The sequence below is a fragment of the Arabidopsis thaliana genome, chromosome 2 (assembly GCF_000001735.4).
Source record: "Arabidopsis thaliana chromosome 2, partial sequence".
NCBI lineage: Eukaryota > Viridiplantae > Streptophyta > Magnoliopsida > Brassicales > Brassicaceae > Arabidopsis > Arabidopsis thaliana.
Window position 1 is genome coordinate 19,013,032 of NC_003071.7, and position 25,574 is coordinate 19,038,605.

At 35.0% G+C, this 25,574-nt stretch overlaps 6 protein-coding genes and 1 long non-coding RNA gene across 18 annotated transcripts; 4 read left to right on the top strand and 3 right to left on the bottom strand.

Annotated features, from left to right (window-relative positions):
* Window positions 1-531: 531 nt before the first annotated feature.
* AT2G09715 lies at window positions 532-754 on the bottom strand. Its single transcript, NR_140588.1, has one exon. It is a non-coding gene; the product is annotated as an other RNA (long non-coding RNA).
* A 2,022-nt stretch (window positions 755-2,776) lies between these two features.
* Window positions 2,777-5,460, top strand: AT2G46320 (Mitochondrial substrate carrier family protein). Of its 5 annotated transcripts, none has more exons than NM_180121.3 (9): window positions 2,777-3,104; window positions 3,196-3,273; window positions 3,361-3,483; window positions 3,736-3,811; window positions 3,909-4,079; window positions 4,175-4,351; window positions 4,443-4,592; window positions 4,728-4,786; window positions 4,860-5,199. In NM_180121.3, exons 3-9 carry the CDS (start codon window positions 3,458-3,460, stop codon window positions 4,987-4,989), a joined length of 789 nt encoding a protein of 262 aa, NP_850452.1. In that variant the 5' UTR covers window positions 2,777-3,104; window positions 3,196-3,273; window positions 3,361-3,457; the 3' UTR covers window positions 4,990-5,199. The 5 variants fall into 5 exon arrangements, with proteins under 5 accessions (NP_850452.1, NP_001325192.1, NP_850451.1 ...); NM_180120.2 differs by having other exon boundaries at window positions 2,782-3,104; window positions 3,752-3,811; NM_201969.1 differs by having other exon boundaries at window positions 2,833-3,104; window positions 3,193-3,273; window positions 4,860-5,460.
* Window positions 5,233-6,333, bottom strand: AGP16 (arabinogalactan protein 16). 2 transcript variants are annotated; one of them, NM_130196.5, is made up of 2 exons: window positions 5,963-6,333; window positions 5,233-5,805 (listed from the first exon to the last, which is right to left on the bottom strand). In NM_130196.5, the coding sequence occupies exons 1-2, from the start codon at window positions 6,075-6,077 to the stop codon at window positions 5,699-5,701; spliced, it is 222 nt and encodes a 73-aa protein (NP_566070.3). In that variant the 5' UTR covers window positions 6,078-6,333; the 3' UTR covers window positions 5,233-5,698. The 2 variants fall into 2 exon arrangements, with proteins under 2 accessions (NP_566070.3, NP_973699.1); NM_201970.1 differs by having other exon boundaries at window positions 5,477-6,224.
* A 2,789-nt stretch (window positions 6,334-9,122) lies between these two features.
* Window positions 9,123-14,497, bottom strand: SPA1 (SPA (suppressor of phyA-105) protein family). Of its 2 annotated transcripts, none has more exons than NM_130197.5 (8): window positions 14,131-14,497; window positions 12,387-13,848; window positions 11,928-12,085; window positions 10,865-11,675; window positions 10,516-10,662; window positions 10,040-10,357; window positions 9,893-9,952; window positions 9,123-9,732 (listed from the first exon to the last, which is right to left on the bottom strand). In NM_130197.5, the coding sequence occupies exons 2-8, from the start codon at window positions 13,788-13,790 to the stop codon at window positions 9,541-9,543; spliced, it is 3,090 nt and encodes a 1,029-aa protein (NP_182157.2). In that variant the 5' UTR covers window positions 13,791-13,848; window positions 14,131-14,497; the 3' UTR covers window positions 9,123-9,540. The 2 variants fall into 2 exon arrangements, with proteins under 2 accessions (NP_182157.2, NP_001325255.1); NM_001337186.1 differs by having other exon boundaries at window positions 9,132-9,732; window positions 13,936-14,481.
* An 830-nt stretch (window positions 14,498-15,327) lies between these two features.
* AT2G46360 (uncharacterized protein) lies at window positions 15,328-16,096 on the top strand. Its single transcript, NM_130199.4, has one exon. The coding sequence runs from the start codon at window positions 15,476-15,478 to the stop codon at window positions 15,767-15,769; it is 294 nt and encodes a 97-aa protein (NP_182159.1). The 5' UTR covers window positions 15,328-15,475; the 3' UTR covers window positions 15,770-16,096.
* Window positions 16,097-20,554: 4,458 nt separating this feature from the next.
* On the top strand, window positions 20,555-23,652 carry JAR1 (Auxin-responsive GH3 family protein). 4 transcript variants are annotated; one of them, NM_001084600.1, is made up of 6 exons: window positions 20,759-20,836; window positions 21,310-21,346; window positions 21,513-21,609; window positions 21,677-21,778; window positions 21,925-22,712; window positions 22,800-23,628. In NM_001084600.1, exons 3-6 carry the CDS (start codon window positions 21,548-21,550, stop codon window positions 23,336-23,338), a joined length of 1,491 nt encoding a protein of 496 aa, NP_001078069.1. In that variant the 5' UTR covers window positions 20,759-20,836; window positions 21,310-21,346; window positions 21,513-21,547; the 3' UTR covers window positions 23,339-23,628. The 4 variants fall into 4 exon arrangements, with proteins under 4 accessions (NP_850453.1, NP_001189757.1, NP_001078069.1 ...); NM_180122.4 differs by having other exon boundaries at window positions 20,555-20,836; window positions 21,310-21,609; window positions 22,800-23,652; NM_001202828.1 differs by having other exon boundaries at window positions 20,710-21,233; window positions 21,310-21,609; window positions 22,800-23,414.
* Window positions 23,653-24,768: 1,116 nt separating this feature from the next.
* On the top strand, window positions 24,769-25,400 carry AT2G46375 (uncharacterized protein). Of its 3 annotated transcripts, none has more exons than NM_001337187.1 (2): window positions 24,833-24,978; window positions 25,095-25,400. In NM_001337187.1, the coding sequence occupies exons 1-2, from the start codon at window positions 24,976-24,978 to the stop codon at window positions 25,296-25,298; spliced, it is 207 nt and encodes a 68-aa protein (NP_001324316.1). In that variant the 5' UTR covers window positions 24,833-24,975; the 3' UTR covers window positions 25,299-25,400. The 3 variants fall into 3 exon arrangements, with proteins under 3 accessions (NP_566072.1, NP_001324316.1, NP_001324317.1); NM_001337188.1 differs by having other exon boundaries at window positions 24,833-25,008; window positions 25,095-25,348; NM_130201.3 differs by having other exon boundaries at window positions 24,769-25,354.
* The last annotated feature ends 174 nt before the right edge of the window (window positions 25,401-25,574 follow it).

A 25,574-nucleotide genomic window follows, 5' to 3' on the forward strand; every position in this document is an offset into this window, starting at 1 on the left:
TAAGATCCTAACTATATGGATTAAGACCAAATCAACTATCTAATTTTAAAATATACATATAGTCAAAAGACGAATTATTTACATCTAAAGAGTATCTTGTTGTGTTTTTCTTCTTCTTCTCTTTTGGCACTAAGTGTCAGAGCAACAATGCCCATTAATGTGAAGAACCAACTCATTGAATCATCTATTACCCTACACATTGTCTCCACTTTAACAACCTTCTCAATTTCAAAGACATTCAATTACTACACCTCTTTTTTTTTTCCTTCTTGTGTTCAAAATTTGGTCCATGTCTACGCAAAACAGTTCATTTGATTCAATACAAACAGCAAAACGAAACTATACAAAGTTAGGTTTACATCTTTTTTTAAGGAGAAATACTGTAGTGTACATGGTTGTGGATGTGAATTATGTATTGAGTTGATATATATTCAATGGGAGACAACATGAGAAGAACAAAAAAAAAACAATGAAAGAGTGAGGAGAAGAGAAAGACAATGTATTGGGACATGAACTTAGATGTCTTTCTGTCAAAGACCACCACAGGCTCTGCTTTGGCAAATTGGAGATTTAAAGGAAAGAGTTTTCCAATGAAGAAGAAGACTTCTCATGATCTTGTCGTTGACCTTAGTCCCCCCCATTATAAACATTTTTAATTATTTACTTTCTAATCTGTCAATCTTTCGATTATGACGTTACCTAATACTATTACACAAAAACGTCTTATGGAATTGTCATTTATTTATTCACATGGGTTTCAATCTGTCACTCTCTGTCTACTTTTGGAAATGTTTTAAATTTGATTGTAGACTTTTCTTACTCTTCTACTAACTACGTTTGTTTTCTTCAAAATCTTTACTTTCTTTATGCAATTGTGAAGTGAATGAAGTAAAAATGACCATCAAAATAAATAAATACGTAAGAGAATAAATTGTAGTAGAAGAGAAAGAAGTCTGAAGTCTGTGATGTTTTAGAAATAAAAAAAAAGGACCATTCACCAAAAACAGCAATAACAACAGTATTGGTCCGTTCGAGGTTTAATTTGACCAATTGAGTAGATTTGTCTCTTTCGTGTTTTTAAAATTGGACCAGACCGTTTTTGGCTTCCCGAAGTGTGTGACTACTCTGCCCTGAAACCCTCTTTCTCGTTCAGAAGCAGAGCGCTCCCCATTCCTCTATCAGAAATTTTAACAACAATACAAACTGAAACCTTTGATTTTCGTGGTTGAATGGTCAAAACACACCCAATAAAAAAAAGGTTGTGATTTTTAGTATAATGCATTTTTCCTAAGATGATGGTTGCACCAAAAAGAGAGAGGCAATTCTGTTATCCTCCTGCATGTTAGATCATTTATCCGAACAAACCATAAAAATGAAAATATTTTGAAAAAATTAAAGTTTGTTTGTTTTCAAAAAACATATTAATCCCATGCTCATGAGTGTGACAAAAATGGACCACTAGCCGCATAGAATCACAATGAAGATTTAACAAAGCAAAAACAAGATATTGATATTCTAAGATCTACTTGATTAAGACATGCAAATGCATTAAAATTAAAAAGAAGAATCGACCTTTTAATGCAGTCATCTAATGCGTGTGGTAGGAAATGCTCTGTAAACAAAGTTTTTAAATGAAGTCGAACAAAATTTTTAGAAATTGTAAAACATATCAACCAATAGTTTTTGGCAGTAAAATTTAAAAGACTTTTAATTTGTAATATCTCAGTAGATGACTGGAAACAAAAAAAAGTGGGTCTAAGCCCATGTAGCAAACCACGTTGCAAAAGGAAATGTCTTTATCAGACAGAGGTTGGCCCAAATCAAATTGAGAGGTGAGACAAGTTGCCTCTGTACCAATGAGATTGTTATGGGTCCCATAAGATCTTTAAGTGAACCCTTCTTAAAACGCTTTTACACTTTGTGTATCAATTCGATATGACCCGGTTTAACTCCGGTTATCTTGCAAATACAAAGCTGGTTAAGTAATGGTAACGAACTACATCAATTTTGGTAAATAAAGGTTTGTCATCCATGCTTTGGCAGTGTTGTCAATTTAGGCAACAAGGCAAAGAACAAAGAATAAAAGCAAAAGTTTTGTTTCCCCCAACTTGTTCACATATAACATTATGTCTCTATGTGGAAGAATGCTTTTAAAAAAATTCAAACATAATTGTTACAAATAGTTATTGTTTGTCAATATAATGACTCATATAAATTCAAACATACCCAGCATGAAAAATGGGAAATTTTATCAATATATATTAGCTATTCTTGTTGTTGTCATCAATGATGAATGGCTGGTCTTTAGTATGCCAAATCCCATTATGTGTTTTCCCTAATAACATTAACAATAATAGTGTTAGGTGGTAGTACCCTGGTTGGTGAAATGCTAATGGTGAAACTGGGTCAATATAAAGATAACACTTATTACTACTGATCTCGCCAGCTTGGTGGTTCTCATTCTTGTCTTCACAAACATATAAGACCCTCCTCACACGTTGATGAACTGATTCTTTTCCAATTATAAAAATCGTAATCTTTGGTCACAAAATATTAAATTTGGTCTTCAAGCCTTAAAAACGGCAGAGATTACATCAGTCAAGTAAAAACAGCGACGCTTTTATTGATCAAACTCATTCTAGCAAAAGGTGTTACAGGCCCATATGAGGCCCATAATGTGAAAACAAGGCTTAGTCAAAAACGGCAGGGAGTGTGGTCAAAAGTTTTGAAACGGCAAAGAGTGTTAGTATGTGTTTTGTCTTTGGTTGATGATTTATGAACGGCAACGAATCACCTTCCGAAGATTTTTCTTCCTTTCTTTTTTGGATTCTCCTCCATGCAAAATTGGAAAGCCCTAAGACGAACACCAACCATACGCCATCGTGCGACGTGAAAATTGGAGAATCTGATTGGCTGAAGGATTATTGAAATTGAAAGTTATTGTGATCGAGTTTTGTTTTTTCCTGATGGTGGAAGAAGCACAATTGGATCCTAAATCGAAATCGATTCCGAATGAGAATTTGAAATTTGGAGAAAGGGCTTTGTCTGCCGGAGGCGCCGCTTTTATATCGGCGGTCATAGTCAATCCTCTCGATGTTGTTAAGGTTCGAAAGTAAACATATTTCCACACTTTTTGGCTTTGGAAACTTGTCTGCGAAAATCTGATTTTGAGCTTCTTTTTATTGTAATAAGCAGACGAGATTACAAGCACAGGCTGCAGGAGTTCCGTATCAAGGCTCGTGTCGTCTTGGTTGTTTCGACACGAATTCCACGGTATATTTGCTAACTGATTCTTAGTTTTGAAATGGATTCTGGATTGCTAAAGCATTGATTTTTATCTTCTGGTTATTGCATTTGCAGTTGGTACATGATTTGAGAAGTAATTCTGCTCCAGGGATGTGTAGAATTACTGGCTCTGCATCTGTATGCTCAGATAATCAGTACAAGGGAACTCTTGATGTTTTCTACAAAATTATCCGCCAGGTTAGAACAATTGCTCTGTTTGATTATTGTTGGATATTGAAATTAAGATGGTATTAAGAGCTGCAGTGTCTATATATAGAGATATGTGTGAATCCCTTTTGTTTTTTGAGAACATTCATCTTACTGGTTTAGTGTCTCTGTGCTGCAATATGGCTTGGAAGTTGTAGCATCATCTAGTTGGATACCTCTATTGGAATTGTTGTAATTTTTTTATTTAAAGTTCTTTATTTACTCATTTGTAGAGTTTCACAGGAACAACTTTATGCAGGAAGGGTTTTCTAGGCTTTGGAGAGGTACAAACGCAAGTTTAACTTTAGCCATTCCGACTGTGAGTTCTCTCTCTTAAGTAATGCTGTTTGCTTCTGCAACTTATTTGTTCATTGGGTCTTCCTGACTTATTAATACTTCTTTGACTATGTCGCTAGGTTGGGATCTACATGCCTTGTTATGATTATTTTCGCAACATAATGGAGGAGTTCACGACTGAGAAGTCTCCATCTTTGACGGTTTATGTCCCTCTAGTTGCTGGGACAATAGCACGCTCCTTGGCTTGTATCTCTTGTTACCCTGTTGAGTTAGCAAGGACACGGATGCAGGTAACTCTTTAAGGATTTTCGCCCTCATTCATTGTAATGGTGTGGAGATATGGACACAGAACCAATGGATATCGATTCTTGTGTTTTACTAACAGGCATTTAAGGGAACGCAAAGAAATGTGAAACTGCCTGGCGTTTGGAAGACATTAGTTGACGTCGTCAATCCAGTGAAGGGCTCAAATAATGGATATAGGATGTTATGGACTGGTCTTGGTGCTCAACTTGCTAGGGATGTTCCATTCTCTGCAATCTGCTGGTCGATACTTGAGCCTGTGAGTAGTAATCTGTCTCTGAAAAACACATCCATATTCACCCATTGTGTCTTCCATCCATGTCCTCACGATTGTTTCATTGTGACTTTAGACCCGGAGAAGCATTCAGTCGGCCATGGGTGAAGAACCAAGGGCAGGCAGTATAATAGGTGCAAACTTCGCTGCTGGTTTTGTTGCGGGTGCAGTTGCTGCAGCAGCTACTTGCCCTCTAGATGTTGCAAAGACTAGGCGTCAAATAGAGGTAAACATACCTTTTTCACTTCATCTTTCATAATTCCACTGTGTTGCTCTACAAACTAGAATTCATCGCCAGCTTGCATTAAGTAAGTTTTGGATCTTAAACCAAGTAACAGTTAAATTTGTTTGGATTATGCAGAAGAACACAGATAGAGCCATGACAATGACCACAAGACAAACCTTGGCAGAGATTTGGAGGTATGAGTTAGAGATCCATTAGACAATTTTCGTGTTTCCAAACTTAACCATCCCGGTCGGGTTTTTGGTATAGGGACGGAGGGATGAGAGGGATGTTTAGTGGAGCAGGGGCTAGAGTGGGACGAGCAGGACCATCTGTAGCCATTGTGGTATCGTTTTACGAAGTGGTCAAGTACGGACTGCACAACTTCCACCAACAGTAACACTTATACTAGACAGATTTTGTTTTGATGCGAAGCTAAAAAGAACACACTTGCGCGTCTAATCCAATAAAGGTTACCGTATTAGGTGCTTACGGCAAAACTTGATTTTTTTTTGTCAAGAAGGAATATTATTTATGCAAGTTGTTGCATTTGTTTTTCGTTTTAATATTTTTTGTAAGAACAAGTAAATTAACACGAGATTCTTATGGCAAGAAATTAACTCCATGCATGCTGATCAAGGGTGTGATTTATAAATGACATGTGAAATGGCATATATACAATTCCGTGATTTATAAACTTTTTCATGAGAAATTGTAATCTGAAGATAAGACTTTGAGAATCGAATTCAAAAGAGTTGAGCAAATTTTCTGGCTTTCATATCCTGCTTCTGAACTGGTCAGAGATTTCTTTTGTGAGGCCAATAAAGTTGGTAATTGTCAAATATCTGGTAATTTAAGCTAAATGATGACATTTACACAAATATTATAAGGGAAGAAGAATAAATTTAATATGGAAGAGAATAAACAAAAAAGAACAAACAGTAGAGATTATCATCAATCAATCAATCTCCAGAAATCATAATCGAGAACATGATGATGAAATTAACTCTTGAAAATTTTATCCACAAGAAGAAGAAAAAAGGCAAATTGAAGAAACTAATAAGAAGTTGCAAAGAAATAAAAAAAAACAGAAGAAAGAGAGAGAGAGATTAGAAGAAGGAGTAGGAAGAAGAAGCATCAAGAGGATGAATTAGGTAAGTCAGCACTAACGCCACCACCATTAGCAAATACGCTATCCCTTGATCTATCGATGTTCCTGCCATTTCCAAAACACACCATTTTCAAATGTCAGAGAGAAACGAATTCGTAATCCAATTCGACTGTTTCCAGATTTCACGCGGAGAGAGTCTCGATTCAGATCTGGAAATGCGAATATCGTGGAAGAAGAGAGAGAGAGAAGTAGAGAGGCTTACCATCGCTGGTGGGAGCAGGAGCTGGAGCCAGGGATTGAGCGCCGGCGAGAGATAAGATGACGGCGAATACAAAACTGAACAACGCGAATCCGGTGACGGAGTTTCTCGACGCCATCTCTTGGTGATTGATCCGACGAAAATGATGATGCTCGAGAGAAAAAATCGAGAGCTCTGCAGGTGAAAAACTCCGGCGAGAGAGTGATTCTGCAGAGACGACGGAGGAGAGAGAGAAAACGGTATGAGAGGAATAAAGCAAGAAGTGGAAGGAGACGACTTGTTTAAGGTGTTCTTATAGTATGAAGACCGGTTAAAGGTTACCGGTTTCAACCGGTTATTTATCCGGTCAAATCTATTTACTAGTCAAGCTAATTAAACAAAAAACTTCTAAGAAGCATGATTTTCCTCGAATTTTCTTTTATTCTTTTTTGACCATTCCTCTATTGTTCTTTTTTTTCCTAGTTTTCTTGTCAAAATTGACATTTTTTTTTGAATGAATAATTGTCAAAATTGACATTACTATGTTTCTAGATAAATAAAAAATAAAATCATGTTTGAATGATCAAAAGTATGAATTGTTGTGTTAGAATTTTGACTAAAGTTGTTGTATCTCTAATCCAATTTGATTTGTGAATTGTTGATAGAAAATTGTTTTCTTTTTTCTGTCAACGGATAGAAAAAGATAGAAACTTGATTAGGTACTGATCTAAATTACAATCATATAGCCGATAAAAAAAATTATAATCATATAAGTAAATAAATTATTTATGTAATAAACTTAAATGAATTACAAAAATTCAATATTGGTAGCTTTATAGGGTAAATTCAAAAATAGCAATAGAAATGAAGTTATGGATTATATGGTTTAAACATAAGCCCAAAAACAAAACAAAAAAATCTTTAAAAGAAATTGGCGGCTAGTTTAATTAAACGTTACAGCGACGAAGAAGGCCATGTGATGTGATGTGATTATCTTTTTTTTGTAAGCATTGTTTGGTTGGATTATGATAAAATACAAATCTTTAGAGGTGGTGTAATGGTAGGGGCTGACAGACTGGCAGCCAAACTGGACTCATTCGTCATATGTGACTCATTAGTCAGTCTCTCTCTCTCTCTATTATTCCTTTTTTTTATTGATACTCAATTATTTGTTTCTGCTATGTCGATTAATTTATTTAACGGCTATCTCAGTAGGTGTTAATCTGCGTGATTATCGGTTAATCTGCCAACATTTTGATTTTTTAAATACTAAAGATTTTCCTATCTATCTCACATGTGGTGTCAGAATAAAACAATTTATCGTGATGATGTTATCTTACATATGCTGTTTTGTTTAGGTAGAGTGTATTTTACAATATTAAAAACTTTTTAACTTGACACTATTTATAATACTAAACAGTAAATAACGATTTTTCTATGGTTTTTGATTCATAACCATGGCAGATTGATTGATTTTACCATTCTATTCCATATCCTTTTTCTTTTTCTTTCAAGGTTATCAGTTAAAAATTAAAATATATATGAGTGTGCTTGACTTCTTTTTTAATTTGGAGTACCTCGGTTGTTGAATGTACGACAATATGAATTATTTGTTGTATAGTTATTATATTTGTTATTTAATGATTCATGTAATCTTTATTAGGTGGCTAATTCACTAACTAGTAAGAGGAATTAGCCGTTGGATCAGTTACATCAATCATTTTATGTTTCAAAATATATATACTATAATAATATCTTTTAACATAACAGGAACGTGCATGTTGCAGTTGGAAATAATGTAGGGTCATCTTTTTTCAAATTTGCAAATCCTAAAACGTTATCAGCTTTTACTTTTCAAGGGTTACTAATGGTTCAGAAATCAGAATGAATGTAGTAAATCCAAAAGGAATAATACACATATATATATGTGTCACATGTGTGCGGCCAAAATAGTTCACTGACTCTTGCTCTCTCATATCTTCAATCATGTTTTTTTTTTTTTTAAACATATCTTCAATCACGTTACTCGACTGGTGGTGTTTCACGGGTGAGAAATATATGTATTTACGTATTAATTTCTTAGAATGAATATTCTACAAATAAAAGTTACTATTTGTTCTTACGTCAAAAGAATAGAGAGTTATTAAAAAGGCCACTTGATTAAAAATATATGAATAATCAATTGATGTTAATAATAATAAACTTCGTATATAAAAAATTGTCGTATATGACGACTAAAATTTAAGCACAAAAAAAAGTCTTGTGGTATAATAATTTTGATCAAAGAAAGAAAATAGAGATGAGCACAAAGAGCCTAAAATAGAGGGACAATGAAAAGGATGGAGTAATGGGATTGTTTGAAGCAACCATGTGCCCTGTGAACCCAACTTGCCTCTTTTGGTTCCAATTCGATTACCAATGTTTCGTCAACTACTGGTCAAAGTTACCAATATTTCATCAGAATAATCAAATCATCTTTAGCATTTTACAATATTAGTATAGAGATATCAGAAAATGTTCTTATTGCATGGCATAACAAAGATGATAGAACTGCTAGTATTATTTTGTGGCATGAACAGAATGGGCCAAAATTTGATAGTCACTGATGATTTAATATTTAGATTCATTTTCCATTGAAGAACCAATTTTTTGTTTTTTGTTTGTCCGGACTTGTTAGAATTGGAATACTCAAAAGACACTTACCTGGCAGATGTGAAAGATGACTTGCAAGAGATGGCATAGCACCAAAATCTTAAAGATTTTGCTTCGAAGGAAGGATAATGTTTTGATTTTTAAAACGCAAGACAAAGAGAGTCTCTCGCGAAAGCAGAGGGTTCAAATCTAAAGAGAAATGTTGGCTCAAAGGCCTAAACCCACGCCACCAAGCAATCAATTACATCTTCCTATCCTAGTTTTACTCTTAAACATACAATGTACCCATTACATGTTGGACATAGATACAAAGAACATGTCTAATTCATGATTTCGAGATTTATAGTAATAGATAATAGGAAAAAAATAACCACATTTAACCCATGTGCCCTTCATCAACGACATATTCTACTTGTTTTCCTAGAGACTTGAAGTTGGTGGTCACACTAATAACATCGTATGTGCAATTGTTATGAATTTCTTCTAAAACAACACTGAATCTAAAACCATAAATTGTGAAATACGCAGACGAGAGGTAGTAGCCATGCGATGAAATGAATGGATGATATATATATTTTCTCTCTTATAGAGAATCTCCAACAACAATTACATAACCGAGCTAACGATATAACACACTTGTACAAGTTATATACCTCTCATCATTACACGTTATGCCGACCAAATATGAATCATTTCTGAAGAATCTGAGAAGTTTATCTCAAATTATATCTCATATATATAGAATTACAGGAAGAAGAATCAAATAATATATTATCACAGACAGTTTTGCTTCTTCAACTTCTCCAAGATTTCGAACTTTTTTTCTCTTCTGGTCATATGGGATCATAGTTTCCAGGACAAAAACGTTTGCTTCAAAGTCAGACCTGCTTTGTCCTAGTTTCAGACTCAAAAAGTCCAATGCCCGCAGTAGTAGCGAAAAGGCCAAGTTGTCAAACAAGTTTTAGTAGCTTCATGTTTCCAGTAGAGTTTGCAGCTACAAGCATATTCGATTTTTTCCTCCAACAGACGCTCGACACAAACTGTCCATTGTCATCAAAGTATTCGTTTCCAGAAATGGGATCGACGGATCCAAACTTGTATGAAGTCATTGGCATCGGTAAAGATTTATAGTAACTATATACCTAAGACGCAAAATCAAAGTAAAGTTTTTTTAGTAAGTTATAACAACTAATTTTAGGCAGCTTCATAAACAAACTAAACGCGATTGACATATACCACCTTTGATAATCTGAAATTAAGTATTCTAAAGGTTGAGATTTTGTTTTATGATGTGATATATACCTCATTGGTCTCTGAACCACAAGCTATGTATCCGTCCAAAACCGACAATCCAACGAAATTCTGCACAGGTAAAGGATTAGACATCAGAACTAACTAATGATGTTGGATGAGATGTTAAAGGTAGATAGAAAAGTTTTTGGGACTAACCTTCTGATTTGTATGTCCTTTATATGTCAATGAACAAGCACCAGGAGATAAACCAGAGGAATTTGTCTTGTTAAGATTCCAAAGCTTGAGAGAGTTATCAGTGGAAGCAGAAACAATGGTTTCTGAATCCATAAATTTAACATAACTCACCGCTTTCTCATGACCAGCCAATGTGCACCAAGGTGTTTTGACATACCGAAGGTCATAGCAATAGACCTTGTAATCAGCTGACCCAAATGCCAATAAGTGATTGGAATAAGAAGAGAATTGCACGCAACACACATTTGCTGGACTCCAGATTGTGCCTAATGAACGTTTCTGCATACCAAACAGAGAAGAATATAAGTTTCACTAGATTTGGAAATTCACAAGTATAAACAGAGAATCATGCCTTATGGAGCTATAATCTGGAGTAATAAAAACAACGGGGACATGAAAATTCTTGCAATATCAGGAGGTAAAGGAAAGAGAAGTGCCTCATTGATGCTCCAAAGCTTCACCGAGCAGTCATCACTTCCACTAACAAATTTTGTCGGGTCAGATGGAGAAAAATCAACTGACCAGGCTCTCTTCTGGTGTTCTGTGTACTGCGAAAATCCTTGTCCAGTGCCGGCATCCCATATCTACATTCATTAGCACCATACAGTAAGAAAATGGCAAGTGAAAACCATGAAATAGACGCTTCTATATCTCTATCTTATCACAAGATTAACATGTACACATCTCATAGAGGAAGAGAAAGCACATGAGGCTAGTCCTATAGATCCTACCGTGCAACATATGATGGTAAATAAGAAAGATTCCAAACTTGACATCGATAGGTACCTGAACTACACCATCGTAGTCAGTCGAGGCCAAGTAGTTTTTGATGTAGCTATTCCAGCAAACACAGCTTAATTTAGATTTGTTGACCATCTCTACTAGTGGATAATGAACACCGACAGATTCATTCATAAATGCATTGAAGTCAAAAATCTTGATCTTCTTTGATATCCCAGCTGCTGCTATGTGTTCTTCATCAGGGTCAAAACTCAACGAGCAGACCACACTTGCAGAGTTTAAAAGGTCCCCACTTCTTATTGTCCCACAGGTTTCGAACTTGCTATACCGAGCAAATTTGCACAACCCCTCGAAAAACACTTCGAGTTGATCTGAAGATTTTCCTTTGGTACTCATATCCTGATTTTCATTTTGGTTTTCAGAGCATCTGTCCCTGTCCTTTAGTGTTTTGTCAGAACGGGCAGTAGCAGCAGAACTCGATAAGTTGATTTGTGATCGCATGAAAAAATATGCATCTTCAAGTTGACGGATATTACTCATCAGCCTGTCTGTATTAGCAGTTGGTACAAACAAGGCACTGGAAGTTGTACAGTGCTCGTCTAGGGGAGATGATTGCACCCTTTTTTCAATAGCTCCATGAGATCTCACCAGAGATACATTTGAAGAATATCTTCGCTCGGCCTCCTTAATATCATCCTCTAAGGTCTGGATATCTTGCAAAAGTTTAGATGCTTTTTTCTTCTTCTGCACTTCTAATGAAGACAAAAAATGAAGTAACAGCTCAGATATCTCCTCAGCAGCAGCAGTCGATTTAACTGAATCATCCTCGCATATCAACTCTGACTTTAGTATATCTCTGTCACATAAAGAGAAAAGAATGAGAACAGAAAAAGAAACAAGAAGATAATTCACACAGTAGCATGCCATTTTTTTTCTTCACAATTAAGCGGGAAAACATTAAATAAAATTGAAGATATCCGGCAAAGAAATCTTAAATACGACTATTTAAGCTAATGGAAGGTCTACAGATTCTCCTTTGTACCACTCCTAGACTCCTAGTAAATACTCGCCCACATGAATCATAAAAGAGTAGCACTCAGCTAAATACCTAGCTGATGGTCGGGAGGAGGGTTCAGGATGTAGAAGCCAAAGACAAAATCCAGCTTCCTTCGGGTATTTCGAGAGAAATGTTGGTGGGAGAATCCGATGGCGTAAATCTGCCATCATTGCAGCATGCATCTCGCCTGACTCGCAATGGCATAGCAACTGAAACAACAATTGGTCAAGCTAGATGTCAGTAGGCGTCTTCACATGAAAGTATCAAACAAGTAAACAAAAATACTGACAAGTTATATACTGCAGACTGGAAAATACTAGCTCTGGGATTCAAAGTTCAGACTAGAGTAAGAAATTTCATGAAAATGAAAGAATATAAACTACCCAAAGCCCACATAAGCAGGATATGACAGTACATAGTGTTCAAATGCAAGGAAATGTTACATCCTTCTTGGTATTAAAGCAAACTAAAAATCTATCCACAACAATAAAACTGGGTATTCGTCCATACCTCAAACAGAAGAACACCAAGGGCATAAATATTTGATTTTTCTCCAATATCTTCTCCATTTATCTCCTCTGGACAAGTATACCATTGCTCTTCTAGCCATGTGGACATAGACTGTTTTCTCGACACTGAAGACACGCTTAAATTTTTTATGTAGTCTTGCTGTTGAAGCTCGCAACTGTCTGGATTACGTGCATCAACCATGTTTAAATCAATCACAGGGCTTTTCCTTTTGAAAGGTCGCCCGGTTGAAGTGGCCTGAAGTTGATTCCCTGGAGAATTCAAATGCAAGTCCATTTTTCTTTTCTTCGAATCCCTACCTCCACTAGATGATTCCTCAACAACAGGCCTCCTCCTATTCAAATCTTCGTCAACATCTGATTCTAGATCGTTCTTTCCAAAATTACCAATATATCTAAGTTTCTTTGATGGAACTAAAGTGAAAAGGGATGGTCTCAAGTCTAGCAAGAATAATCTTTTTGAATGGGCTGAGTCAACCAGTTCCACCAGCTGCCTAAATAGACAAAGGCCATGTCTTTTTTCTCTTTTAGCATAACTTGATCTAAGAAACTCCCTCAAACTGATTCCAATAGAAGATTTACTATGATTCCCATCACCATGTGATACCATACCATTTCCTTTGGGACTTGATTTTAGAGGTAACACATCGTGAGGAGTAGGCGACTTGCTAATATCCAACTTTTTTTCCTTGCTTCCTAAATCTTGATCAGAGACAAATTCAGGAGGAGTTTCCTGGTTCTTTCCTACTACCCCTTTCCCTTTCATAGCTCTTTTAAGTAACAACTGAGAAAAATTCGAAGAACTCACCGGCGTTTTCATTTGGACACCTTCACTGATCAATGCAGGAGCATTCATAATACTATTCTCACCAGCTGCTCTTAGACGTTCAGAAAAAGCTTCAAGATTCTGATCGCTCCTCCTAGACATAAAAGGTTTCAAGTTTTGCCTCTCAGAAGGAGCTCCAGCAAGCTGTTGTCTGATTCTGGACAACATTTGATCCATATCACGAGGTTGAGAATCAAGATCCCCATCTCCTGCCCTAAAAGCAGACCCTCTAGCCAAACGATAAAGATGCTCAAACTTGCCAGCCCTAGGACTATCCACATTAGTATTATTACTCCCTTGAACAATCCTGTAGTTCCCCAATGTCAACTCTTCAACAGAAAGCTTAGCTCCTGCGGCTTCCTCAGGAGGCGGCGGCTTAGTCAAATCAACATTCCTGTGAGCTGAGCTTCCAGGACAATCACTGTTTGCAGTTTCTGATTGAATCACCATATCGTTATGACGAGCATCAAGCTTATTACAAGGAACATCATCCACTCGTGCTTTCAATTGTATGTTGTTAGTCGCCACAGTTTCTTCAGCTACTCTTTCCATAACAGGCATCAACACTCATTGCATCAGCACCACACGTAATAATAATAATAATCTACAGCCTCCATACCTTAAATCATATACAATACAAAAACAAATCAGAATCAAACCAACAAAATGAAGAAGAAGAAGAAGAAGAAGAAGAAAGAAGCCCTACCTAGTAAATTCATGCATGTAGAGATTCTAAAACTAGTTAAACATACAATAATCACTAATCCCGAAACGTATCATTAGCTGTAATCTAAAGTAGCTAATCAAAACAGAAGAAGATTATGTAAAATCGCAGCAAACTATTAAAACCAATCATGAAGATTACGAGAAACGAGAAATACACAAAAATCAAATCGCTTACCCCGAAGATCCCAGATATCGAGAGAGATCACAATCAGATCATACACCGAAGCGGTGTGGAGAAGAAACCTCTTGAAGAAAGCAAATTCAAAAACACACAGAAGAAGAAGAAGAAGAAGAAGAAAGGTGAGGCTATAAATTTGTCATATACTATTGATAATTACATATAATATCTCTTTTGTATTCTGTGTATAGTCGAAGAAACACAAATGAATCTCTCTTTCTCTATAGACTTTTGCACAATTCGTTCTTCATTCCTTATTTTCTGATTTTTTATTTTAATGATTAATTTAGGCTTTGAAGCCACATATCAAATTTTCTTTATTCTGGCGGACAATTTTTTGAACATTATTTTATTTAATTTTTTCATTACTTTATAGCAAAAAGAGAGAAAGATTTTTTATTTTGGCTGCCCAATTATTATACTTGTTTTGTTTAAGTAAGAGGTCAAAAGGATTATGACACGAGATTACGTTCATAATCTTTTGATTAGTGACATCAGCTTTAGAGATGGTCCTGTTTTTTGGTCTTATTTACGGATTATGCCACTCAGGTTTTTCCTCTCTGGTTAAACGATATGTGTGAGTATAGGGGTAGGATGGTAAATAAAGAGGAAAAGCGTGGGTATTAAGAGTGTTGCATGGGGGAAGTAATCTTTAGGGATATTTGTTAAGAGGAGGAGATTAAAACACGTCGACGTCGCTTAATCTATTCGCCATTCGAGGGGGGTCACGTGAAAGATGTGGAGATTATTAAGCCACGCTTTTTTTGCGAATAAACTAATATACCCTCACCTATAACAACACTTTTTGGGCTCAGCCCATTTTGGAAACCCATTTGGGAAACTTTGTACAACAAACACAATTTAAACTAATATACTCCACCTATCAGTTATTGGGCTCAGCCCATTTTAATACTTTTATGGGCTGCTTCGCTTATAACTTGGACACAACTTTTGTTTTCCATAAACCCATTAGTTAAGCATTTATTTTAGGATGTCAAAAAAACAATGAAAAGGCATTCATTTTAGCCATTGGCCAATTTTATCAATGGTTAAATGTTTGGTTGTTCTCAAAACGAAACATTTGAGATAAGAAAAATAAAAATAAAAATTGGTCGATCTTGTGACTAATGAATTTAGGAATCTTATTTCTCTACCATCGAGTCTTTAAGATGGAAAATATACCAATACCACTCAAAAAATTGCAAATTGATTTAATTAGTTACTATGAATGACCACAAGAAAAAAAAAAGAAGAAGATAAAAATTTTGTCCAAAAGACGGGCTAATTTAGGGACTAATAGCTCCCAATAATTGTATCATTTTTGGGTCTTCTTTTTGGGTTTATGGATTCGTCTCGCGAAGCCAATCGTAAACATGATGCGGAGGAGAAAAGAGAAGACGAGAAAACTTCTCTGATGGAGGTAAATCTCATGGTGGTGCTTCTCTCTCAGCTTTCTACGAAGAAGGAAGATGAGAATGGTTTGGAGAAAGAGAGAAGAGACCATGTTGCACACGAGGCTCGTGAATCTAGAGCACGTGCAAACAAGAGGTTTATGAAGGATACAAAGTTGATGGAGAAAAGGACTCACGTGCTTCAGCCCATGGCTAAAGAATTCAGGCATTACAGGAAAATGTGAAGGCGCATGACTGACTTGTGATTGCCCCCAGAACCTGAGTTCAATTATATTTATTGGATTCAAATTTTTTTGTTATTGATCACTATATATAAAGATGAACAGATCTTTTCATTATTAATTAACTGTAAAAGATGAAAATGAAGAGATTTTTTGGCGTAATTAAATGTAAGCAAGTATTCGCTTTGTAACGAAGATGTATCCAATCTTGTATCAACTATAGAAGAGATGCAAATTCAATGTTTCAACCTAACCAGCAACATGTTGTATTATTTTCTCTGCTCTAATTCGGATTTGTGATGCTTAGTTAAATTTGTGTGGTATATCAGATAGAAACGTTTCATTCATCAATCTTATCGTGTTATGATCATTGTTCTTAAACAATGAACCAAAAGCAGCATTGACACGACCCTAGCTCCTCCACCACAATAACATGAAAATCCTCCTCTCTCTATTTCGGATTCGTAAATCATAGGGAGATTCCTTTTAGACGAACCACAACCTAAAATAATAATATTTAACATGATTAACAGCTACTTACCTTTACCTAATCTATCCCTTAATCTAACATTATTTTAATAACTAGTTGACATCCACAACCTAATCCATATATAATCCCTTTAGCTTTGTTTTGTTTTTGTATTCTCTCAACATGTGAACTTGGAAATAAAACCCAAACTGATAATCAGCATAATCTATAAAATTAAATTTCGAATAAAAATTTGATTTGGTCGGTCCTATATTCCATAATATACCCTGAATTGTAAATTCATAATACTACAATGATATATCATATTTATATACAACACGTTTAAATGTAATGGTAGAGTTTTTGGACGAAGTGTTATTATGAAAAATTTAATTTGTTGAGATCAGAGTGTTATATCTTTAAAAATTTCGGCTAGCCGTCGAAGGGAAAAGATGTTCACACGAGGGCTCCGGTCTTCGTTGAGAAGATGTGACTTGAAAACAAACAAAAGAGTGATAAAAAGGAATGATATAAAAAGTGGCCGGAAACGGAATTGGGTAGTAAATGAGGGGTCGTTTTCGCAAAACCCAATTTTGGTCACTATGCAATAAGAGGTTTGGGTTTGTCACTAATGAATTATGACACGCTCTCCATTATTATGACAATTTCATTAATTTTCATCCATTTGATTATTATCTTATGTTTTAGTTTTTCTTTGTTATTATATTTTGGATAAATGTACATTGTGACTGATTTGTATATTACAAACAATAAAACCGCCAAAACAATAATAAAATTAAAATATGTCTTTCATAAGATGATACCAAAATAATTTTTAAAATATAGAGATGACATATGTATAACTTTTTTTTACAACCTAAACTAGTAAAACATGATACTGAATAGTAAAATAATACATATATGTTAAAGGGCAATATTCTTTATTATTTAACAGATAATTTTAATACAACGAAGAGTTACGCAATAATTATGAAATTAACCACTAGAATATGGTCGACTGTTAAAAATGTCAAATGTGATTAAGGTTCAATCATTTGATACGTGCGTGAATCTTCATTAGCTATTATTTCGGCTATATAATATTCATTAAACTTTTCCTTCTAAGTTCTAACCCTCTTTACCTTTTCATTCAATTATTTGATTGGTTTATTGAATGCAAATAGCAAGTTAGCAACCATTATTCTAGTGAAGACAACCCTTTTTGTAACGATTTGACGTGGTCAACGAAATGGGTAAAACGTCATAAAAGCAAAGCCATGGATTATAGAGGTACTTATAATAAATTATTACACTAATTAGTAATTACCTTCAGATTTAAAATTCGTTTTGTAATATTTCAACAAGACTACGCTAGAAAATGATCGCTCATATGGTTATTGTATTTTCATTTTTCCCACGTATATAATCTGAAAATTATAAATAAATATAAATAACATTATGAACGTTAAAAAATTCTCATTACATGAAGTTACAAGCAAACTTTAAATCATAGATTGACCTAGAAATTTAGACAAAAAAAAAAGATTGACCTAGACTATTTGTTGATGATTGGAATTATATATATAGTAATGAGGAAGAAAATATCTGATAAGTATTTACATAAATATTTGTCAATGCATTATGCAGGTCTGATTTTGGATGTTGCATGACACATCAATGTCATTAATTAACACAAGCAATTAGATTACATGTTTGGTCCACAAACAAGTATATATATATATATATATATATACATAAATAGTTTTATAAAGAATTTTAAAATGTTTGTTGGCGTAAATTGACTGATCATTTGGTAGGAAATGATTATTATAGGTGTCACACTCAATATTAAAAAGTAGTAAGTTATACATATTTTGCTGAAATGTTTGATACCTAATGTGTAATTCCATTGGCTAATTGTGATTTGTGAAGCTAAACAACATAGAAAGAAGACGTCTAAGAATCGTGACAACACAACATAACATCAATGGGACCACTATGGTAAAACATATTCGATGAACTAATGAACAAATGTATAGAGCCATCAACATGTATGATTAATTAAACTAAATAACTATGCTTATTGCAGAAATTGTGTGTCGTTTACTTTTTCGTCTTATCATAATCACTTGTATCAAGTTGTACGTTAGCCCCTATGGAACGTGAGGACGCTTACGTATTCATAATACTAAAAAGATAAACAGTGTCTAGTTCTTTTGTAGCCATTTTTTTGGGTACTTAAACACTATAAATTCTTTAAATAATATATCACTGTTTTCTTTTGATAAACGAAATAAGAAACCAATGTTGTACATAAGTTCTGTGTTATGGTTGACGTGATAGGTAAATGTTGTCAAGCTAATCGTAAGTAATTAAACTATATGATTAAGTTATTAATGCGTCACTGATATGGAATATTTTTGTGATCTGTTGATGGACCTGACTTTAATTCTCGATTCTTAGGAATTAGGAAATGGCCAAGTTGACCAACAAAAAATGTGGCGGGTGTAGTGGAACCCACTCAAAAAAATCAGGCAACTTTCGTAATTTAATGAAACATTTGGGGGCGAAAATAAGGAAAACGTAAAGGATGTGACCGACAAATTATTTAGAGCCGAGACGTAATTGAATTGGACGGCACTGCCACGTGTAAGCACGAAACTCACTTGGGTCACAGTACATGCGGATCCAGAGGATCTTTTATACTAATCCAATTAGACTCATCCACGTGTCAAATTAGTTAAATTTAAGTTTTTTTTAGTCCGAAATTAAAGTTAGAATATTAAATTAATTTCCACACACAATCGTTTTTCTTAGTTATTTTACAACTAGCTAGTATAAACGATAACCAAAATGGATGACATCAAAATAATTAATTAGGCCAAAAATAATAATATCAGCAGTCAATAATAAAATTGTGTATGCATGTGTCATGGTACCATTGTTTCTTAAGCTCAAAACATTTATGATGAGCATGGAGGAATATGTGATTTATGTTGACTTGTCATGCATGTATACAATTTATAGCTTCTTCAGTCAACAAAAAAAATTGAAAATGTTAACTTCTCTAAAAGGAGCTTTTCCACAGATTTCAATCAGTTCATGATTTTCTCGATATAAAGTAGGCATGAAATTGACGAATGAAAATGTATGAATTGAAGAAACTATATAATGAAAAACAAGAATCATCAATAAAAATCAAATGTTTCTTACATAGTTTTTTTTTCTTCTTCAAGGAAATCAACTATGTTTTGTTTTTTTATACAATCAGATCATTAGATTAATCGTATGTTTTTGTAACTTAACTTATGTTGATCAGCTTCATTAAAATGAGAGTTTATTCTTGTAAACAAAAAAGTTAGTTGTGATGACTAATATGCGTTTCCGAAACGAAACCCTAAACCCTGCAATAGAAAAGGGATTGTTGAACTTAATTTGTTTTGTGCACGAGAAGATGGATGAAACAGAATTGTTAACCAAAAATCTTATGAACCTAATTCCAAAAATCTTATGAACCTCACAGACTTTGAGAATCGTTTAAATGACTAATGTAAAGATGTGCAAGCAACTGATATGAAGAATTGTTAACCATATATTGTGATATCTCATATTTGTATATATATTTGATATATACAAATATGTTTGTTCCAAATTTTGTTACAAACTACACAGCCAAATATAAGAAGCTATCAAATATTATTTCTTTAGCAAGTTTGAATTAATCAAACGCAGGTCATTATAAATTAAATCATAACAGGTGGTATAAAAACAACGTATTTTGTTAAATTTAAGTGATTGTAGTCTTAGAATTATATATAGGTCTTTTGTTAGAGATGAATAGTTGATTTCTGATGTATTTCCTAGTATTACATCATTAACGCAATGACCATATATAATGATATAGACAACGATGACAGAGAGGTGACTAAGTTAACATGTTATGATCCTCGTCTGAATAAACTAGAAGACTAGCCGCATGAAAATTCTTAGTTAACAAAAAATGATGTTGTCTATATGTATATCTACTACTAATATCATGAACCCAAATTACTCAAGAATTAAAGAAATAATATTCCTAACACAAGTTGGCTTTTCGTAAACTAAACTTACGGTATTGTTTTATGCATCGATCATAATGAATATTTTAAAACACTAAAACATGGTTAAAAAAAAAAGTAATCCACATGCGATTGTTTTGGATTGGTCCTTTTAAATAAACTAAAGTTTTGGCAGAGAGGAACCAAGTAAAAATGGGCATTATCTAAGAATGGTCCTAATTCCAAGAAGATATTACACTCTTTTACAGATTGGACCCAAACACTCATGTGAAGATGAAAAAATAAACTAAGAATACAAAAAGAAGAAAATAAAAGAAAAAATCAGAGATCCCGTCGGAGAAAGAAAAAGAGAAGATAGAGAGATACAAGTAACGGCTTCCACTAATCTTTCGCCTTCTACATTTTTGCTGCTCCGTCCAATTTTTGTGTCTATAAAATAAGACAGCTTCTTTCTCTTGACTTTCCAAATTCACTCAACTTTCTCTCACTCCTTTTTTCTCTCTCTCTCTCTATCCTCTACAGAGCTCGCAGCAACTAGCGCAGGTACTCTCTCTTTCTCACTCCTTAATCTAGATACTAAAGCTGATCATTTTCATATCTCTCAGTAATCCGTTTCGTCTGATCGGGTAAAACACACTTCCAATTACTCCGGTTCCGACCTCGTTGACTTTTTCTTCAGATAGATTCCAAAAAAGTTCTCATCTTTACTTGTTCAATCTCATAGATTCCGATTTGGGTCTGATTGTTACCTCTCCACAACTATTGGGTTCCTCTCAAAACCCTTCGATTTCTTGATCCATCCTTCCTTAATTTTCGATTCTCGAAAACCGTTTTCACAACTTTTTTTTATAAAAAAAAAAATCTGCAAAAAGATCTCTCTGATAAGAATTTTTAAAAACTTTCCCTTTATGGATGCTCTGAAACATAAAAGAGCTTTTAAGTTTATACCTTCCCTTATATTCTCTGTTTTCAAATCTGTCAGAATCTGATCACTCTTTTCTTTTTATCTACTTCAGGATGTTGGAGAAGGTTGAAACTTTCGACATGAACAGAGTCATTGATGAATTCGATGAAATGACTAGAAACGCTCATCAAGTCCAGAAACAAACTTTGAAAGAGATTCTTCTCAAGAACCAATCCGCCATTTACTTACAAAACTGTGGTCTCAATGGAAACGCTACTGACCCTGAAGAAGCTTTCAAATCTATGGTTCCTTTAGTCACTGATGTTGAATTAGAGCCTTACATCAAAAGAATGGTTGATGGTGACACTTCACCTATTCTCACTGGTCACCCTGTTCCTGCCATTTCCTTAAGGTAACTTCCTCTTTTTGCTTTATCATTGATGATTCTGTTTCTCAGTGTGTGTGTTTTTGATCATCAGCTCTGGAACTAGTCAAGGCCGTCCAAAGTTTATTCCTTTCACTGATGAATTAATGGAGAACACATTGCAACTGTTTCGCACTGCTTTTGCCTTCAGAAACAGGTATAGTTTAAATTTGTGTTTATGTTTCCCCCACACACATTTCACACTTTTCTCTGTTCCATCCATTGACATGAACAGAGAAACTAGTGATGTTGTTACTTACCACCGACTATGCCTTAACATGTGATGTTTTTCTTCTTGTACAGAGATTTTCCCATTGATGACAATGGCAAAGCTTTGCAATTTATCTTCAGCAGCAAGCAGTACATATCAACGGGAGGTGTCCCGGTTGGAACCGCAACCACAAACGTGTACCGCAACCCTAACTTCAAAGCTGGGATGAAATCTATAACGTCTCCTTCCTGTAGTCCCGACGAAGTTATCTTTAGTCCTGATGTCCATCAAGCCTTGTATTGCCATCTCTTATCCGGAATTCTCTTCAGAGATCAAGTTCAATACGTCTTTGCCGTCTTTGCTCACGGTCTAGTTCACGCTTTTAGAACCTTTGAACAGGTTTGGGAAGAGATTGTTACCGATATCAAAGATGGTGTCTTAAGCAACCGTATTACTGTCCCATCGGTCCGTACTGCAATGTCGAAGCTGCTCACACCTAACCCTGAGCTAGCTGAGACGATCCGCACCAAATGTATGAGTTTGAGCAACTGGTACGGATTGATTCCCGCGCTCTTCCCCAACGCAAAGTATGTTTACGGGATCATGACTGGCTCCATGGAGCCGTATGTGCCAAAGCTGAGACATTACGCGGGTGATCTACCTCTTGTGAGCCATGACTACGGTAGCTCGGAAGGATGGATTGCTGCTAATGTTACCCCAAGGTTATCTCCAGAGGAAGCTACATTTGCTGTGATTCCGAATCTCGGTTATTTCGAGTTTCTCCCTGTATCTGAAACAGGGGAAGGAGAGGAGAAACCGGTTGGTTTAACTCAAGTCAAGATTGGAGAAGAGTATGAAGTTGTCATCACAAATTACGCAGGTATTACCGTTGTTTTAAGGCTGGAATTAGCGTAGTATCGGTCTCGTAATGGATGCTTATAATTCTCATTTGATCCACATTGCACAGGGTTGTATCGATACCGGCTTGGAGATGTGGTAAAGGTCATTGGTTTCTACAACAACACTCCCCAACTAAAATTCATATGCAGGAGAAACCTGATTCTCTCGATCAACATCGACAAGAACACCGAAAGAGACCTTCAGCTTTCAGTAGAATCGGCTGCAAAGAGACTCTCAGAAGAAAAGATCGAGGTCATAGACTTCTCTAGCTACATCGATGTCTCGACAGATCCAGGACATTACGCTATCTTCTGGGAGATTTCAGGAGAAACAAACGAAGACGTTCTTCAAGATTGCTGCAACTGTTTAGACCGAGCATTCATCGATGCGGGTTACGTTAGTTCCCGGAAATGCAAGACTATTGGAGCCTTGGAGCTGAGAGTTGTCGCAAAAGGAACTTTCCGGAAGATTCAAGAACATTTTCTCGGGCTTGGTTCATCGGCTGGACAGTTTAAGATGCCAAGATGTGTGAAGCCAAGTAATGCTAAGGTTCTCCAAATTCTGTGTGAGAATGTGGTGAGTAGCTACTTCAGCACAGCGTTTTGACTCACTAAAATTGTGTGAAATCAAAGAAAGTGGTTTTTAGTTGTTTATTTCCGTCGTTGTTGTCTTTATTTGTCAATATAGTTTTCTTTACGTTATTTAATTGAGCATAAACTTTTTTTATCTTTATAGAATTTGTATCACAGTGGTTTTACTTTGCTTTTTGTGCAATTAGTGTTTGGGAAATAAATAGATTTCTGATGTGACGTTACCTTTATTATACTTGGAACAAAAAAATCAAGATTCGAATAATTGATTGTCTGTATGGAGAATAAAATTCGGATAATCTAATCTATCTCGATCTGACCTGAACCATATTGTGAAAATATTGTTTTATATTACGATATTCGAAACAATAATGTACGTGTTCGACAATTGAATTTTGGTGCTTCTCTCAAAAACAAGAAGAGATCATAAACAATTAAAAATTTAGAGATCATAAACTCTCTAAATACTTTGCCAAAACAAAAAAAAAACTCTCTAAATATAGATAGTGGTGTGATTTTGTGTGAGAAGCTATACGTGACTACGACATTATTAGTGCGACCGATGTTTATTTAGAGAGTTCTAATTACGAAAAAGTAATCATAGATCTACATATAGTCCACTAATTGAAGTCATTATCTTATAGTAGAATTTGATAGGATCCATTTGAATTTCCGAGTAAGTCCACTAATTGTGTATACTTCACGTTATAAAAAAAAAAAAAAAGGAAATCACTCAAACAAGGTTAAAAGGAAAGTTAATTCCGTTTACGTATGTGGGCTGCAAAAAAAATGGAACCTAATCATAACGGTAAGAGAATACTACCGTTTGTATATATATTACTGTTACAACTTACAACAATAATATATTCTCTTACTGCGTAACAACAACATATGAAGCTAAATTATTTGAGTGACTTGACGTTGTTTAGTCTCATTATACTATAGTTTGTTCTCGAGCAGATCCACTAAGTAGTCTGTAGCGTAATCTAGTGGTTGTTGTATGGCTTGTCTCATGAAACATGAAATCAAGGATTATACTACAGTCTCAGGGCAAATTAGAAAGCAAATAGGAAGTGGAAGTTTTTTTTTTTTCTTCTGCCTATTCAATTTTCTGCTTTGTGGATGACGACATAATTATGGATTAAGTGCCAAAGGACTGATGAAGATGACGAAATAATTATGGATTAAGGGCCAAAGATATGTCTTTTGACTTTTGTGAGACTTGAAAAGTAAAAATACAATCAATAGACAAAATCGAAATTGAAATATGGCATGATGAAATATTGCTACTTTGAACAAATTATAGCAAGAAAAAACAGCTGGAAATTATTGGTAACAGTACTGATAAGTTGTCGTGAATTTGGTACAATATATCTCGTGATTTTTTACTATAATGGTCACAATTTATCGTTTATACTCACTAACACACGCACACACACCCACACCCACACACACAATTCTATCTATTTGGCCCTCCCTATATAACAACAACAAACTTCGATACATAAACAAAGCAAAACAAAAAACACCTTAAACCACTTGTAGAAACAAAACTTGAAATTGTAAGAAATCGACTTTGAGAGAAACTCTCCAGTCCTTGAATAATGCCAAACACAAGACTCTGTGGAAGTAGCTCAGAAGAGAAGATTAGTGATGGTCGTGATCCTAAAATCTGGGACTGTGATAGTACTCTCTATGATTCCTACGAACTCGTCTCCTTTGTTCACATCATCGAACGTAAACTAATGCCTTTCTCTCCTCTCGCTCGGCAGCCTGGTTTGACTCTACGAGCTTTGATGGATAAAGATAGCGACCATTGTTCCTGTGCGTCGACTAAGAGGGGACCTTGTATTCACCGGAGGAAATATTGGTGGAATGGAAAGAAGAAAGACGAAATGAAGGAACGAATCAATAAGAAGAAGATGTTTGATTTTAGTTTTTGGTGGAATTTTTGTTGTAAGAACTTGTTCTTCTAATATGTAAGCAAATTTCTATGCCGAGTTGTTTATGTGATGAAAGTTGTGTGTAGGAGCTTGTCTTACTTCAAAATTAATCGAAGAAAGTGAGTTCACTGTGCTCCCATATTTGCTATAATTTACAAAGTGAATTTTGTGCCTAGTGGGCTTATGGTTAGGCCCATATAGGCCCATCTCTTAGGGTCCGACTTGAGTACGAAAACCTTATTGATCTCTTAACAACAATAACATAAAGGAAGCTACTACTGTATTCTCTAGGGTTTCTATTCTCTATTT

Coding starts and splice junctions, on each gene's coding strand:
- JAR1 (NM_001202828.1), top strand. CDS start 21,202: ATGGATGCTCTGAAACATAAAAGAGCTTTTAA. Junction 21,234..21,309: donor AAACATAAAAGAGCTTTTAA/GTTTATACCTTC, acceptor TATCTACTTCAG/GATGTTGGAGAAGGTTGAAA. Junction 21,779..21,924: donor GCTTTTGCCTTCAGAAACAG/GTATAGTTTAAA, acceptor CTTCTTGTACAG/AGATTTTCCCATTGATGACA.
- AT2G46360 (NM_130199.4), top strand. CDS start 15,476: ATGGATTCGTCTCGCGAAGCCAATCGTAAACATGATGCGGAGGAGAAA.
- AT2G46375 (NM_130201.3), top strand. CDS start 24,927: ATGCCAAACACAAGACTCTGTGGAAGTAGCTCAGAAGAGAAGATTAGT.
- SPA1 (NM_130197.5), bottom strand. CDS start 13,790: ATGCCTGTTATGGAAAGAGTAGCTGAAGAAACTGTGGCGACTAACAAC. Junction 10,663..10,864: donor ACTACGATGGTGTAGTTCAG/GTACCTATCGAT, acceptor TAATGAATGTAG/ATATGGGATGCCGGCACTGG. Junction 10,358..10,515: donor AGCTTTGGAGCATCAATGAG/GCACTTCTCTTT, acceptor TTTGGTATGCAG/AAACGTTCATTAGGCACAAT.
- AT2G46320 (NM_180120.2), top strand. CDS start 2,967: ATGGTGGAAGAAGCACAATTGGATCCTAAATCGAAATCGATTCCGAAT. Junction 3,484..3,751: donor TCTACAAAATTATCCGCCAG/GTTAGAACAATT, acceptor AACTTTATGCAG/GAAGGGTTTTCTAGGCTTTG. Junction 4,080..4,174: donor TAGCAAGGACACGGATGCAG/GTAACTCTTTAA, acceptor TTTTACTAACAG/GCATTTAAGGGAACGCAAAG.
- AGP16 (NM_130196.5), bottom strand. CDS start 6,077: ATGGCGTCGAGAAACTCCGTCACCGGATTCGCGTTGTTCAGTTTTGTA. Junction 5,806..5,962: donor TCCTGCTCCCACCAGCGATG/GTAAGCCTCTCT, acceptor TGGAAATGGCAG/GAACATCGATAGATCAAGGG.